Source organism: Nesoenas mayeri (genome assembly GCF_963082525.1).
Source record: "Nesoenas mayeri genome assembly, chromosome: 1".
In the NCBI taxonomy this organism is placed as follows: Eukaryota; Metazoa; Chordata; class Aves; order Columbiformes; family Columbidae; genus Nesoenas; species Nesoenas mayeri.
Window position 1 is genome coordinate 55,693,028 of NC_137541.1, and position 15,656 is coordinate 55,708,683.

At 38.8% G+C, this 15,656-nt stretch overlaps 1 protein-coding gene across 1 annotated transcript in view; it reads right to left on the bottom strand.

The window, feature by feature from the left end:
• Window positions 1-1,730: 1,730 nt before the first annotated feature.
• The window catches only part of LGR5 (leucine rich repeat containing G protein-coupled receptor 5), a gene marked incomplete at both ends in the record, with an annotated part of 89,018 nt that continues 75,092 nt past the window's right edge, over window positions 1,731-15,656 (bottom strand). Inside the window, 7 exons of the mRNA XM_080363604.1 lie at window positions 1,731-2,821; window positions 4,605-4,688; window positions 5,690-5,835; window positions 10,126-10,251; window positions 12,046-12,117; window positions 13,277-13,348; window positions 13,561-13,626. Coding sequence (XP_080219730.1) covers window positions 1,731-2,821; window positions 4,605-4,688; window positions 5,690-5,835; window positions 10,126-10,251; window positions 12,046-12,117; window positions 13,277-13,348; window positions 13,561-13,626 — 1,657 coding nt within the window. The remainder of the gene's footprint in view (window positions 2,822-4,604; window positions 4,689-5,689; window positions 5,836-10,125; window positions 10,252-12,045; window positions 12,118-13,276; window positions 13,349-13,560; window positions 13,627-15,656) is intronic.

The following is a 15,656-nucleotide window of genomic DNA, read 5'->3' on the forward strand; positions in this document are numbered from 1 at the left end:
ATGGCTTGGCCAAGGTCAGAGACTCATTCTAGGCAAGTGAAGGTGGCTCTGTTGTCTGAGATATTTTGACAGTAGACTTGGCAAAGGCCTGAAGTCTTTCCTCTCTAACTGGGATGCTTCTGTTGTGTAAACATACCTGCCTTGATTCAGCAAAGTATTAACAGATTTAAAGACAGAGAGGAACTTCTGTGTTAATCTTTTCCTAAACTAAATGAATTCCATGAATTCCAATAGCTGCTCCAATACCTTTTTTGGCAATATACCCAATTTGAATCTAGAGATTCTTGGTGACAGAGAGCTCCACAAGCTGACAACCCTCACTGCCAACAATTTGCACCTTTATTTCTATGCTGCATATCCCTAATGTCAATTTCCAGTCGATCTTACCAGATTCCTCTTCTCTTGACTGAGTAGTTGTCTGCTCTCAAAATTCTGTTTTCCAGAAGTAGCTACTTAAAAACTGTGATCAAATTACTTCTTTCTTAAGCTGTTTTAAATTTATGATATTCATATCATTTTCAATTTCACAATGTTCTTTACAGCATATGAATGCAAGAACTGCTTGAAATATCCCAGTAGTGCTTGCATCAGTGCTAAGAACACAGATCATACAACCTCTTCACTCCTACTTGATATTGCCTTGGCTGAGGATATTGGCTATCCAATATTGGCTATCTTTAGCCAAAAGGACACAGTGACCTCTAAATCTTTAACTGACTTGTGACCATGAACTAGAAACACTTTTTTTTTTTTCACAGGATAGAGACTATGCCATAAGCAGGACTACAGGTTTTGTTCCTAGACAAATTACCTTAAATTAATGTTTCTATGTGAGTGCCTTTGGTGTCCTTTAATTGCTCTCGGCATGCCAGTCTTTTTGTATTGATGACTTTCTATGTAGCATTTTTCACCCTCAAATTCTATGAGTCATCTGCCACTTTTATCAGCAGCAATTCTGGGAGTAATTTTACTGGCATGGTAGCAATTTAGGACCAAACTGTCCAGAACCTCACTAGAAAAAAGACCCATGTGACAATGGCTTGCCACTTACACTTACATTTTAAGCACTTAACAGGATCCTGATTAAATTCTTTCACACCATGTTAATTTTGTAGGTTTAGCTGACAATTAAAAATGCTTTGTCAAGTCAGATGACTTCCAAAAACCAAGCCCAGTGCCAGTTAATCTATTAAATCAGTTTTATCGAACATGAAACTTCATCGAAGTCTACTTGGTGAAAACTTTAGGACTTGAACAAGGCTACTCTTCCACTGAGATACCCTGCTGAATGAGGGCCATGCACAGATTCTTATGAAAACAACCATGGCACCGAAAAACTATTATTAAAACCAAATTACAATAAACAGGAAGAAAAACCCCAACCCCTGAAAACAAACTGTATCAGGTGATGCTTTGAAAAAAAAAAGCTTACCAATGTAATGTACTTAGTGATGCCCTTTCTGAGTAGTGCTACTTTAAAAGAGAGTAGCTGATATAGTTGCACAAACTGCAGCAGCTTTCAGTTTCTCTCTTCATCCCAGCGTTCCAGAAGCAGGCTGAGAAGGCTCAAGTATTGGATTTTCAGCCTGCTGCAAGTTTTGTCATTGTCTGTTTTCTGATGTGTGTAACAAGAATTCAGAGGCACTCTCTAGCTTGTGTGCACACACACATACTTACTTTCAGCATTAAAAATGTTGTAAACACAGATATTTTCTGTACTGCCACCGAAACTAGCGACATGGAACAAATGGAACTGACGACAGATTGCAGCTCTCTGTCATTTGGTAAGATGATGGCATTAGTGAATTGCTGGTAGGCATATCATATGATATGCTGGCACTTGTGAAGGTTACCAATGCTTGTGTCGAGTCACAAGATTGTTTTTCTATGTCTTCTGAATTCACAGAGATCAGACTAGCGTGTTTTGATCTCCTCCACAACAAAGTTTGCTTTCGCAGACTTCCCAAGTCCTCCTTAAAGTGTGGATTGAAAAGGATATAAAGAAGTGGGTTTAGACATGCAGGCAGCGGGACAATCACTAGCAGTATTGATTTAATGACTTCTGGGCTGATAAAAGTGAGGTTTAGTAAGGACGAGAAAGATAAGAAGGCCACAGGGCAATAAAGAATGCAATTAGTAAAAAGTAGCAAGGCTATATGTTTGACCATAGAGCAATCCCAAATGTTGTCTAGTTCTCCCTTCTCTAAACTACAGTAGAGCTTAGTATAAGCAATAGTCATTACCAGAAAACAAAGGGAGTTCAGCAATACCAGCGCTACCATGTAGCCCATAGCAGTGGGTTCTCCAAATGGTAGTGGTAAACAAAGGGGAGAAACCCCATACTCGCTCCCAGTGAGGAGCGGTATCACCGCAATGATTACTGCCAACATAAAGCAAAAGAAAATGGCAATTTTTACACCAGCAATGGAAGATTTTGTTTCAAACTTTGTAGCGTGCTTTACAGAGAATGCACGTTCAAGCGCGGCTAGGGTAAGGAGGAAAATGGAAGCCTCTGAAGCAAAAATGGAGAGAAGGCCAGTTATTTGGCAACCAATTCCACTTTCCCACTGTGCTCCATACTGAGCAAAGCTACCGAAGGTTGATGCATCCACACTAGCCAGTACTCCACTGGCCAGACCCATTAAGGCGTTTACAACAGCTATTAAACCGATCAAAAGTTTTATGGAGGACATATACAATGGAGGTCTGAAAACTGTAGAAGACACCAGTGCATTGCAAACGAAGGTCAGACACACTATGGTCCACACGCCAATTCTGATCAGCCAGCTACCAAATAGATGGTCACATGGTTTGAAGGGACCTGAAATGAGAAAACAAAAAGGGCAAGGGAAGCCCATGTAAACTAAAAAATAGTTTTGCAATTTCTAAGACATTAAATTTCACGCTTTTTGCAGGTTCTTAGCACAGCCAAGCAGTGAATTTCAAACCAAAGGGAAGGCTGGAAATTTGCTCTTCCTTTGAAGCCAAGACCTTGACAACATGCTGCTAAATGCATATTGCATTACTGGTGAACAGGAGTCCTTCAAGTTTCCTTCAACTTGAACAGTCTATGGGTCTGTTTTTGTGCCCAGCAGTTAAAGTGCAATGTGAATGTCAAGCCTATAGTTTCAAGAAATACTGTGATGTTTGTCAGTGAGTGAAAAGAAAACTGGAAAAGATACTTCACACTAAACTAGGACAGGTTGCTAAGGAGTCCTGGTGAAGCGTGATGTAATGGGTAAGGACAGATGCACTTTGGCTGCCTTATAACATGTCACTACACAGACCAAGAAAATTGAGGCTGTCTTTCCATTTGGAAGTGCTGCCTTTTTGGAGGCACTTCTGATGACCTGTGGCTGAAGTCAGGTCATTACGAGTGAAGCTGCTGTGTATTTCCATAGAACTGAGGTGCATATCCTGTGTGGCTGAGGGCCAGCTATGCTTTCTCAAAGCTAGTCCTCCACAGTGGCCTGTGCTTCTCCATGACGACATAAGTGCTGCAGCTAAAATGTGCTCCACACAACTACAGCTGTTGCCATCAAGTAGGCATAAGCATTTACGGTGTCAGTTTGCAAGTTTTTCTAAGATACCATTTGAAAGATCAACATAGAAGCTAAATTTTCTCTTGGGTCTGATGATAACTTATCTTAAAGATAGCAATGTTTTCGTGAACTCAGTAGTTATATTTAGGCCATAGGAGAATATGTGATGGTCAAACGGTTCTAAATTATTTGGCTTTCTGCCTTTTCTATTCCCCTTTACGTAACTTTAAAAAAATTATTATTATTTGGTGTTACAGACAAGAATCTTGGCTTGTAACATATACTAAAGTCCTGGTTGTCACTTGGGGTTTTTTGCTCATGTTTCACGATGACAGAATTGCTAGAGAAAATGTTTCCTGAATCAAGCAAGCAAAACTTATGATCATGGCTGTTAAAGCCAGAAGCATCCTTCCAAAGATGTGTTTCTTTCCTTGCCTTAAGGGAAACTTTCACACAAATCACTGGCCTGTAGGTTCGCAATTCTATCAATGTATTTCTTTTTCCTTTCTGCCACACTGCGAAGCTGGGATGCACTATTCTGTAACGAAAATGCAAGTGCTGGGGGTCCTTTTGTGACGGACCGTGTACATCGATACAGTAGTGTTTGGTATTTCTTAGACATTGAACTAAACTGCGTGTTGTTCAAGAAGTTCAAGCACAAGAAAACTCAGTGAAGTTCAGAAGAATTACTTTATCTTTGCAAATGACTGAGCGAGCAAAGTTTCTGCTGCCTTTTGTCATCTATGTCTTGGTAGAACAGAGTCTTTGCTCTCTCATTCCTTTGATAAGGGGATCAACTCCTGTGAAAAGGGTCCCAGAGTGAGGATCTGATTGAGAACTGGGTAAAACTTTTGTTACATTCATATATTAATTTAATGGCTGAATAGTTTTCTGGGCGTCAGTGCAAAATTTTACACTATTGTGCAATGCATTTGTATTAATCTTATCAAACTGTTGCAAAACATCACATTACTGTCCTAGTATGAGATTCAGAGTTTGTTCTTCACCTAGAATATCTGGTAATACTGTGCTTGGATTCCTATCTGTCTGGCTGTTTCATACCTGGAGAAGGTGAGCATTGCACTGAATGATGAGCTTTCAAATCTTCTTCAAAGTCAAGAAAAAAATCTTCAAAGTCACGCTCATCTGTGGGGGAAAAAACACCCAGATTTGATACTACAGTTTTCAGAAAAACTTCTTTTAGTACAAATTGCAAAGGTGTCCATGGTATTTAAGGCCTGGTCTTGTCCTTTTGCCTGCCAAACCGTGAGCAGAAGCAGACATATGCCTGCTTGGTTTTGAATTACTGTACTCGGTATTATTTAAAAAGTTGGCACCATCACTTCTCTGAAGATAATCACTTACAGGTACATTCTCTATTACCTAATTTGCAGTGACAACTGCCTAGGAAGCAGTATAAACCATGAATTCTGCTGTTGTGACAGACTACTAAGAATTAACCTAAGCTTTTCCCTGTTTCTTGTGTCATTGCTCTACCACATATTCTTGGCTCTGTTTTTGCTGGGGCTGGCCCTGAGATTTACTGGTTTGCAAGAGCGGAGATAGAACAAAAAGCAGGAGGATGGTACAACACGTATGGGTGCACCTATGTAACAAGTAACAGGTCAAGTAAAAGACCTTTTGCCAAAGGGGAAGAAAAATACAGTAGTTTTCTGTCCTGGGGAGTAGTTTCACTGTCTGGTACCCAGGACGTGCTGGGAAAAAATATTGGCAGCTATGGCAAAGTAGCCACATAAGCTCTGTGATTCATCCTGAAGCACATGGGCAACAGGAGAGCCAAGGATGTGCTGCTCCTTCCAAGGCTGGCAAGAAACTAGATCTTTGCTGGCCTGCTCCTGTATGGGATTACATACCAGCACCACTTCCTGGTCTCTCACATAAAGGGAAGATTTCACTTCCCACATTATTATAGTTATTATTTGGACAGAAAGATGAGCGAGTGAGATTTTTGAAAGGCAGACCTGAAAAAATGAGTTTGCTAAGCACAGGAATGCTTGAAGAACATATTATTGGGCAAGAGAGAGGGAGAGGCTGCCTCTGTGACTGTAAAAAAGTGTTGGATTTCTTTAACATCACAGGCTGCTCACAGCCTTCAGGTCGATTTAAAAGCCAAAGATGACGATTACCTTGGATTTGTAACAACCCAGCATCCTTCCTGTGAAAATCGTCAATGCTGCTATTCTCGTCTTTGTTCCATTGGCTGGAGATTTTGTAGTGGCTCTCACAAGCTCCAAAAGCACAGCACTGATAGGCATAAGGCATTTCCATAACCCTGTAGAAGAATAAAGAAGCATGACATGAGACTGGTTTAGCACCAAAGTTACTGGACTGTACTGCTAGCACAAAGCAACTTGTTTAAATAACCGTGACCAAAAGTAAAAATACCTACGGGTAAGAATCAGTCATGATAAGACAAAATGAGGACTCAAATAAAATTCTATATCAGAAATGCAGGTGATTTCTAGGCCAATTTTAGTAAAGGCACGATGAAGTTTTCCTGTGCATTTTCATGGGAGATATGAAAGTGGGAGATATGTGCCTTGCTCTTGAGTGGATGTTACTCTTAAGATCTGTATTTCTATTTTATGATTTTGAATGTTTTTACACTGTAACACAATGGTTTCTCTATGTTACTTTCCTAATGGTTTATTTTAAAAAATCAGATCCAAAGATCACAACTGCATCTATCTGCCTAACAGGCAAATCCAAAACCTCACTTCCCAGATGGAATTTCTCCACTTGGGGGAGAATGAGATCTTTTGAAATTCAAACTTTATTCACCTCTTTCTACATCCAACCCTTTTCACAGAAAGATGGTGAAAGGAGATTGTCTTTTGTGCACAGATCAAGAAAGGAGTGTTCTAAACCACAAGGTGAATGAATTAGAAAGGCACCTTGTGTAAAAACAGATGTCACTGAGGAAAAGGTTTTACTTTATTAATGGTCTTAGAAATGAGCATGGTCATTGGAAGACACTGGATGTTAATTCCAAACTCTTTTAACCTTATTGGTGTTCCTATCACAAAACTGAGTATAGGTCAGTGAGTTTCAATGGTCTGGGGGATTTCTTTTGTCAGAAAATTGCTCATTTCCAGTATGCTTTGAATTTAATTCCCTTGGGGATGTGCAAATTCTGGGGTAGCATGGAAGAACTTTATATATTCAAGTTCTGTACTCTACTTCTTCTACTCCTTACATTTATTTAGAGATATTTAATTTGCACAGTTTGCCAATAGTACATAGCGAAACCTAACAACTCACCTTAATTCCAAAAGCCCAATAAACCAAAAAATTTAAGATAAAGACATGTTTAGAAGTTATTCTGACTTAACTTAAAAGGAATAAAATAGAACTAGATCCTCCTATGAGATTACTTTCAACAGGTTATTCATGTAAATTAACATAATGAGCATTCCAAGCAACCTCTAACCCCCTGGGAAATCTGCAGAGAAATCAGTCTGAATCAGGCCCAGTGCCAATAGGACTTAAACTTGTGCATCAGCCAAAAAGCTTGGTACAAAGGGGAAGAAATAGAGCCCTAAGCTCTAAGGTGATTTTTACATTACTTCATTTTGGGGAATTTAGCTTCTATACACTTACATTTCTGCTGGGAATTAGCAATAACAATCTGTACCCTTGTATCCAATACAAAAAGCTATATAAGGTATTTTCAAGGTGCTCCAATAAAAATTCAAGATAACCAAGACCTAACTATCAAGCAACCTAATGCCAGCAGCTTTAAATATTTAATTTCTAACTCATTTGTGTGCATGCCATCTTTTAAAATAAGGAGATTATCTCAATTAAGCATTTTTGAGCACATTTCCCAGAAGCCCTTCTTAAATAAGCTATTATTAAACCCATAGATTTCTATACTAACCCATAGCTAGTTACCCGGGCTAAAAACAATACCAATCCCCAATTAGAAATTCCCCTTTTTCTGACAAAATCCCCACAAACAACAACAACAAATTATCAAAAGAAACATTGACAGTTTTGAGAGGTGATCACTGTGTCTTGTGGCTTTAGACCTTTTGGAAGGCATTGATACAGCTGTGGAAATGAACAGCTAGTGGATATTTTAGGCTCAATGGACTAACAGAAATGTATTCTCTGGTTATTGAAACAGCTCTATGTGCTTAATAATGACAGATTTCCACATGCTGTTGGGCTTCTACCAGCCTGCTTGCCTGTCATACACCGGAAATGTGGACCTCTCACATTGTACTGGTCTGCTGTTTTGATGAAGTAGCAAAACACTCCTGCTCCCCCTCCCCCCAGTTTTAAATTATCTCCAGTTAAAGAGCAAAACTCCCATTTCTTATTCTCCCTGTAGGTCTTTCTAGCATCCTCTGTTAAACCTGAACATACTTGTTTTCCCCTGGGTTACTAGGATATACATATAGGCCTCAAAATGGCAAACACTTCTGAATCTGTGTGTAAAGCGTAATTGCACAGAATGGCTGGGACCCAGAACACAGAGGACAAAAAAAGAAGCAGCTCTCGGCCATACAGTGCTGGAAGCAGTCCTTTTTATGGCTGGTGCTTATTTGATGTGGGTGATTAGATTTGGACTTTGTCAAATTAAACTTTTAGAAACATTGACTAAATTTATTTTTATATACTGCTTATCTTACTGATGATATCTGTATCCTCGATAATTTTTTTCCTGCAGCAAGGCATGCCTCTTTTTTCTGTTTTTAGCTTAAGCAGCAGAGAACACAAGGTCGTTTTCCGCCTCGCAAAGGTGTGGGGCTGATGGTGACTGGGAAGGCACAGTGACGATGGATGGAGCAAATGATGGAGTTCTTTACGGTGCTGAATAAAAGCACCAGATAAAGAAGGAAGGAGGTGCTGGCAGCCTGACTTCACTTCCTCAGAGCTTGCCATAGCGGGCTGGGCCCGGCTCTGTCGAGCGTTCTCGTGCCATTGCTGAAGGTGGGGCAGAGGATGCTGAGATCTTTGATGTGTCTGTGTATTGAACAGCGATCACAGAATCACAGAATTTTAGGGATTGGAAGGGACCTCAAAAGATCATCTAGTCCAATCCCCCGCCAGAGCAGGAACACCTAGATGAGGCTACACAGGAAGGCGTCCAGGCAATGACCCATTTAGATGAGCAGGAAGCTTTTATATAGGAATTTGCCTTTAATGTTGCAACCAGTGTCTAGTTCCAACAATTACAAAGGGTGAAATTTCATTTTGTTTTAGATCTCTGTTCAAGCTTGGTCCCTCATTCATTGTCTGTGCAATGATCCTGTGTGAAGTCCTGACCTCATTTTGATTTATGGTGAAAGTCCACAGACTGCAGGTCAGGATTTTACCTCATTCTCTACTGACTGGATATAATTTGTTCTTACAGATGTTAATCAACTCTAGATATATTAATCATACTTTTTATGCTCTTTTTAAAGACTTAAGCTACTATCTGACACACCTTTATTAAATACTTATCCAGAATAAATACGCTGCAGTTGCATTTGAGAAAGACGTAATTTTACTGGGGGAAAATCATATAGAGTATAATTTTGATAAAAGAATTTAAAAATCATAGATGTACATAATTCAATTGAATACTGGATTATTGTAAGACTATTGCAGTACCTCTTGTGCCTCTAGGCCATGGTATATGCATTGGAATATATTTGCTAAGTTGAAAAAAATCAATTTTATTGTGTTTACATTCCCTTAAAGAATCTTCAGGTATTTTAGAATTGTCACATGCCTCACCATGTGCGCAAAGTCAGTGAGAGAAGAAGAACTGTGGCAGAAGCTGAGCCTCAGCCATTCATGATTTCTTATGGCACTTGTTTCTGGACGTCTGAGACCCATGTCAAGGTCTCCAATTTTATTATATCGAACCTTTTACAGTAAAACACGAAAAAATATATGTTGCACTTGGCATCCTCTAATTGAAATATAAAAATCAAGGGAGAGTTAGGGGACACTCCCAAATATGCTGAAGTCAGAGGCAAAGCTCTCTTTACTATGATTTCTCTGTGGTCATCTAGTGACTGGCAAAGCTGCAAATGATCTCTAGAGAACATTTCCTTCCTGAGCATCCAGTAGAAAATGACTAGCATCAGAATGTTTTAGTAATAAGGGCAAAGTATTATTTGAATCTTAATCAAAAGATTACAGAAAAAAAAACATGTTCAAACAAAAGAGGTCAAATATTTTGGAACTTCAGGAGTGTATTCTTCCCTTGGTATTTGCTCTGCTCTCATTAAATATAATGAAAGGTCTGTAAGCACAGTCCAGTATGAGGACATATCACTAAGCTGCTAGCAATATTGTTTTAACAGCTTTTGAAACATATCACCAGGAAGCAGATGTGGCTTGTATTAAGCAAGTACTGGGGTTAATATTTCAAAACCCTTCATAGTTTCTTCAGTTAAAAGTGAGCATAATAAAAGAAGTCTATCATTTTTATCATATTTGCTTTAGTTTTAACAGCACAGATCAAAGACTCACAATACGAAGTAACATGCATTACACACTGACACACCTTCCATTGCACATGAACACGAATGTGGCTTATTAGTTTTAATGATATACTCACTTGAGTTCTGGAAAATTTTCAGACGATATCAAACTTTGTAGGGCATGATTTCCTGTTAATTTTAAATGAGTTAAACCATGTAGCCCCATCACAGGAAAAGAGGACAAAAGGTTGGATGACACATCCCTGCATAACAGCAAATAAAAATCAGCTTATGGGTTTTCATTTTTTTTCTTCAGCCCTAGAAGTGTCATGTTGGAAAAACAGGTTAGACTTTCCTAACTCAATCAACAATTACAGCATTAAAAAGAGGCCCCAGTCAGCAGAGCAAAGTTGCAGCACCACTCAGGAGTACGCACCTATGTGTCTAGCAGAAAGCTAACAGTAGCATCTAGACAAATTTTCACTCCAAATATTCATAATACCAGTTTTGAGACTAGCAAATGACTTTAAAATTTGCTCATTAGATTGTTTGAATTAAAGAGAGCCAGCACCCACACAGCTTCCCAGAGTTTAAAAGGTTCAGTGGGATGCTAGAGGGCACGGCTGCCCTGAAAGCTGCAGAGGGAGTAGGTCAGGGGTACGGGGAAGATGTGTGTTTCAGGTTAGGACAGGTCTGTGCTGGAGCAGATGGAGGTGACAGTTCGAAGCTGAGGTTTGTCTGAAGAGCTCGGGGAAGACAGTGCAGATGAACATGGATATGTAACTTGGGGAAAGCAAACCAGGTAAATGAAAAAGTGACAGTGGATGAAGGAGATATGATAAAGCAATCAAAGAGAGGGAAGTCCAGAAGTATTCTGTTCTCTATTTCTCCCTCTCCCATTTATTCTATGAGCCTTTTCAGTCCTCTTCACAATTATCTATGCTGCATTACTTAAGAAGGCCAACAGTCAAGGAGGAAGAAGTAGAGTGTGATGCTGCTGAAGTGCTTTTATGCCCTAGGCTGAACAGCAAAGTTCCTGTCTCTTGGACTAGCTACTGAAATCTAAGGGCTAGACATAAGATAAGGTATGTTGATGGACTGGTCTTCTACCTATCTGGTTTAGTGTGTGTCCTCTTGCTCACAGCATATTTAAATACCGAAGATGAAAATCTGATCCTACTGCAATGGTAAAAATGTCCCCTGACTTTAGTTAGACCGGGGTTAGAAACTGGCATTTCAGGAAACACCAGTACACTGTGTCACTCTCTGTGTGCTATAGGGCTTTTTTCTTTAACTCCCTCTGCTTGTTCTATGCTGTTGACCAAAGCTACAATTCATTGCTCACCTCACAAAGTAGGAAAGCTCTGAGGAAGGCCCTAGAAGGGATGTCATAGACAATATTGTCTTTATGGACCTTGTTCAGTGCAGAGGGGAGGCTTTGCACATTGACAGAAATGAATACCTCTTTTCAAATTTAGGTTTCCCAGTAGCTACTGGGTTATCTGTGAGCAAGGAGGCACTACAGTGACAGTGGGAGGTAGGAAAAAGTTAGTAAGGACTGAGAAGTGCTTGTGGAAATGGCCTGCAAAATAAGCCTCTGATGTTTTGACCACTAACTACTCTGACTGAATTTACTAAACAAGAAAAACTATTCCATCAAATGAGGAATGATGAAATAAAGACCCATACTGGAAAATTTTTCTTACTTAATTTTTAATCCAGTTCCTTAGTCCTGAAACACTACTAACAAGAAATATTCCCCATTGCTAGAAGAGACTAAACTGCTAACAAACTGAATGAAGAAAGGCAGATACACTGATGTGCTTCATGGACCCCAAATCACTCTGATTACAGTGTTATATGGAGCTTTGCCATAATACCTATGGGAACTGGTGAAGTACAAGAAAGCAGACATTTAGATAAGGATTCAACAGACCAGAAGAAGATTAGAATAGAGAAAGCCTCAAGTTCTGCTGGGGCACAAAGTTACTAAATGTGTTTATGCTTTTGCAAGAAAAATGTGAAAATTTGAATGTAAAATATATATAAATACTTACAGTTTGATCAGAGATGGTAAAGAGGAGAAGGCATTGGGGTGAATAATTTTAATTTTGTTCCAAGCTAAATCCCTACAAGAAAAGTGAGTGGAAAATTACATACCCACTGAGTGAATATGGAAGTTTTCATACACTTGATTAGGAGGCCTAAATATAAAAAAGGTATTAATTACATGCAAATATTTCAATAAGTTTCTGCATAACTCATAATGTAAAATCTTTTTTCGATTTTAAATCATTATATGTTAGTCAGTTAATCACGTTAGCTATTAAACTGACAACTTTCTTAAAACATCTTAATGCCTTCTACAGTCTAAGGCAGTTATGTTCAGTCTGCTTCACAGCTTGCTAAGGCAGCAGAAAGAAGGGTGGGGTATACGGACTGCTTCTAAGAAGTCCTCATGATGTGACTAAGAACAGCAAATCCATTGTCAATAAGCTTAACTGGCCTCAATCTTCACTGGCCCTGAAAAATCAAAAAGATTGAAAGCAACTCTTAAAAAATGGATGGGTTCGATACTGCAAAAACTTACAGCCATGAGTAATTTCTCCACAAAATTACTCTGGTAGCATGTGCATTAGTGTGAAAACTAGAAATCCACACACGATTTGGCTCAGTTTCTTAAGACATTGTTTTCTGTAATAAGATTTTAGAATCATAGAATGTCCTGAGTTGGAAGGGACTCACAAGGATCATTGAGTCCAACTCCTGTCTCTGCATGTGACAACCCCACAGTTCACACCCTGTGTCTGAGAGCTTGTCCAGTCTCTTCTTGAACACTGTCAGGCTTGGGGCCGTGACACCTCCCTGGGGAGCCTGTTCCAGTGCTCCACTACCCTCTGGGTGAAGAACCTTTTCCTAATGTCCAAACTAAACCTCCCCCGGCACATCTTCCTGCCATTCCCTTGGGTTCTGTTTTATTCTTCATAGAGCTGATGATTACATGAACCTGCCAACAGATACCAGGCCTGGCTCATTATCTCTCTCCACATGCATCAGAAACATTTAGAAGTAATAGCTTTTATAGCTATAAGTCTAAATCTTTGAATTCATTGCTGCAGATCCTAAACTTCTCAATTTTTGTTCTGCTTTCACAGTTACGACCTAATGGTTGAAAGATCAAGGTTAGGAAAAACAGAAAGAAGGATGTTTGGGGGCACATAGTGAGCAGACAGTATATACCACACGTTCTTGAGAACCTGTGTGAAAGGCTGTTAGGGCTGTACTCACAGAGACCGAAGAGCAGCCAGCTGCCGAAATGTGTCCGCTTTGATTTCACTGATTTCATTGTGGTGCAAGTCACTGAAACAGCAATAAGAATCTCCTCAGTTTCAAAGGCACTTAGAGGATACTTTGGGGTGTTTTAGATTGTGTTTATGATCCATTTCAACATAATTTAAGGGTATGTATTTGGGATATGTCAAATCAGCCAGCAATAACCAACTTAATGATGTTCGAACACATTTGTATACAGATGCTTCTTTTTAGGCATTTTAGGGTAGTTTGACACTTACATTTTTTGGAGCTTTTTACAGGCTGTAAAACAGGGTAAATCTTCCAGTAAGTTATAAGACAGATCCCTGTAATACACAAGAAAATACCAGCATCAAAGTAATGTTAAAACCAAAGGAACTTTCATTGTCTACTTTCACGCCCAATTTAAAATAAGTTGTTTTTCTCTACACTCACAGAAGAACAGAAATGTGCAGACTCACTTATCATCTCTCATCTGTCAGATTTAGATTTCTAACTGAGGAGAAGAGAGGAGGAGAAAAGGCAAGATGCATTAACTCCACATCCTATGTTTGCAAATTCCTTGCATTGTCTGTAGATTTCCTGCAGAAGTGTAGACTTCTGCTGAGTGTTTTACAGTAACAATATTGGCCATCTGCTCAGAGAGAATATTGGATTTACATCACAGACTTCGTATTCATCATGTCTAAATTCTGACAAACACTTAAACCATTAAATTATCTACTAAACATACATACTCATATGTTTTCAGAGAAGATCCTGTATTTTTTGGTAAAAATCACAATGGACTATAATCAGCTTTCCATTCTGCTTTTTTAATTAAGCACTATTGCCTCTGATCCTTAGACTGTTATATCTTATAGCTGAAGGAAGTGGTTAAAAAAATATTGGAACTAACTTTGAAATCAATCACTACATGGGGAAAAAAAAAAATCTTAAAAAGACTTGAGCCAAAACTTAACAAAATACAGAATAACTAAAACATCTGGACTGATTTATAGAATAATGCAACTAATCAAAACCAAGCCCAGGCAATTTGCAGAAATTGGAGGGGGAAGAAAAATAGGAACCAAACACCCACCCCCACTTCCCAACAGCCTCATCTTATATATACATGTTGGCCGGGAAAAACTGAATGGGAAATTTGCTAATAAAAAGAATATAGAAAAAAGCTTATGTCTATAATTAGGAAAAATGGCATTTTCCACAGTTATATGATATTATCATGTAAAAAAGTAATCTCTTTTCACTCCTGTTTCAAATTCTTTAAGACTTGTTCGTCTCTACCCATTTACTTCCTTGGTAAAATTTTATTTTTCACTGTTACTGTTTCAACAGGGGCATTTAGACTATACTATATTTGTTTTGTGGAAGTGGTGCAAGTAATGATAGTGTGTTTTTAAGGTATTCTACTCTGCTTTAGCATGCACAAAAGCTACGATATATATGTATATATATATTTTGTTACAGCATGGATGATTTTTTTTCCACAGGTGCTTTGTTGTCCAAATCAGACATGACAGAGAAGAATATAAGCAAGCTGGAGGCTTTTAGGCCAAGGTAAAGATATTTGGTATGTCTGGCAGACTGTGGTTATTCTATCATGCATGAATTTGTGACTTGGGTCTTCTTAAAAGTATGTTATCAGCCTCTGTGTACATTCATCCACATTTGGAAGTATTGGTGGCCACATAGGATGCTGAAATTGTCTTTCAAAGCAGTGTTTGTGCCTGTAGTGTTTGTGTATGTATTTGAGCCAGGAAGCCCCTTCAAGATTGCAGTCTCCAAGCAACTTGTGGGGTTCAGTGCATTGTTATACTTCATAGCACAGGCAAAACTACTGTACAAACCTAAATTTGGGCTTGGCAGCCTTGTTCCAATGTGATGGCAATGGGGAGAGAGCAACTCCAAGTACACAAAAATTGCTGCTAAATTGGTTTCCCACCCTTTTAAATATCACCCTTTTAAATACTGGGTGATCTTAAAAATAAGAAATGTGAATTTCTAATGGACAGTCCTACTCTACTATGAACTCTAAAGTTATTAATTACTATAGTATTTACTTGCCTTCTGTTTTGAGATTATTTGTTATTTTTGAATAACACAGGACATATTTAAACTTAAGTCTGTGTACAGAGACTTTCTTCTGGCAGTAGACTGTGTTTCTGTCTTTTATCATTCTGGAAATGGTTACATAGAGTCCATCAACTAAAACTTATTTTTTTCTGGAAATGTTCATGACATCTGCACTGGTATTCAAATAATGTGTTATAATTAATGCTATTTCAATGTTGGCCAGAGAACTAATACCAAATACATTCCTAGTGATGTAATACATAGAGGAAAGTGCTGTTGG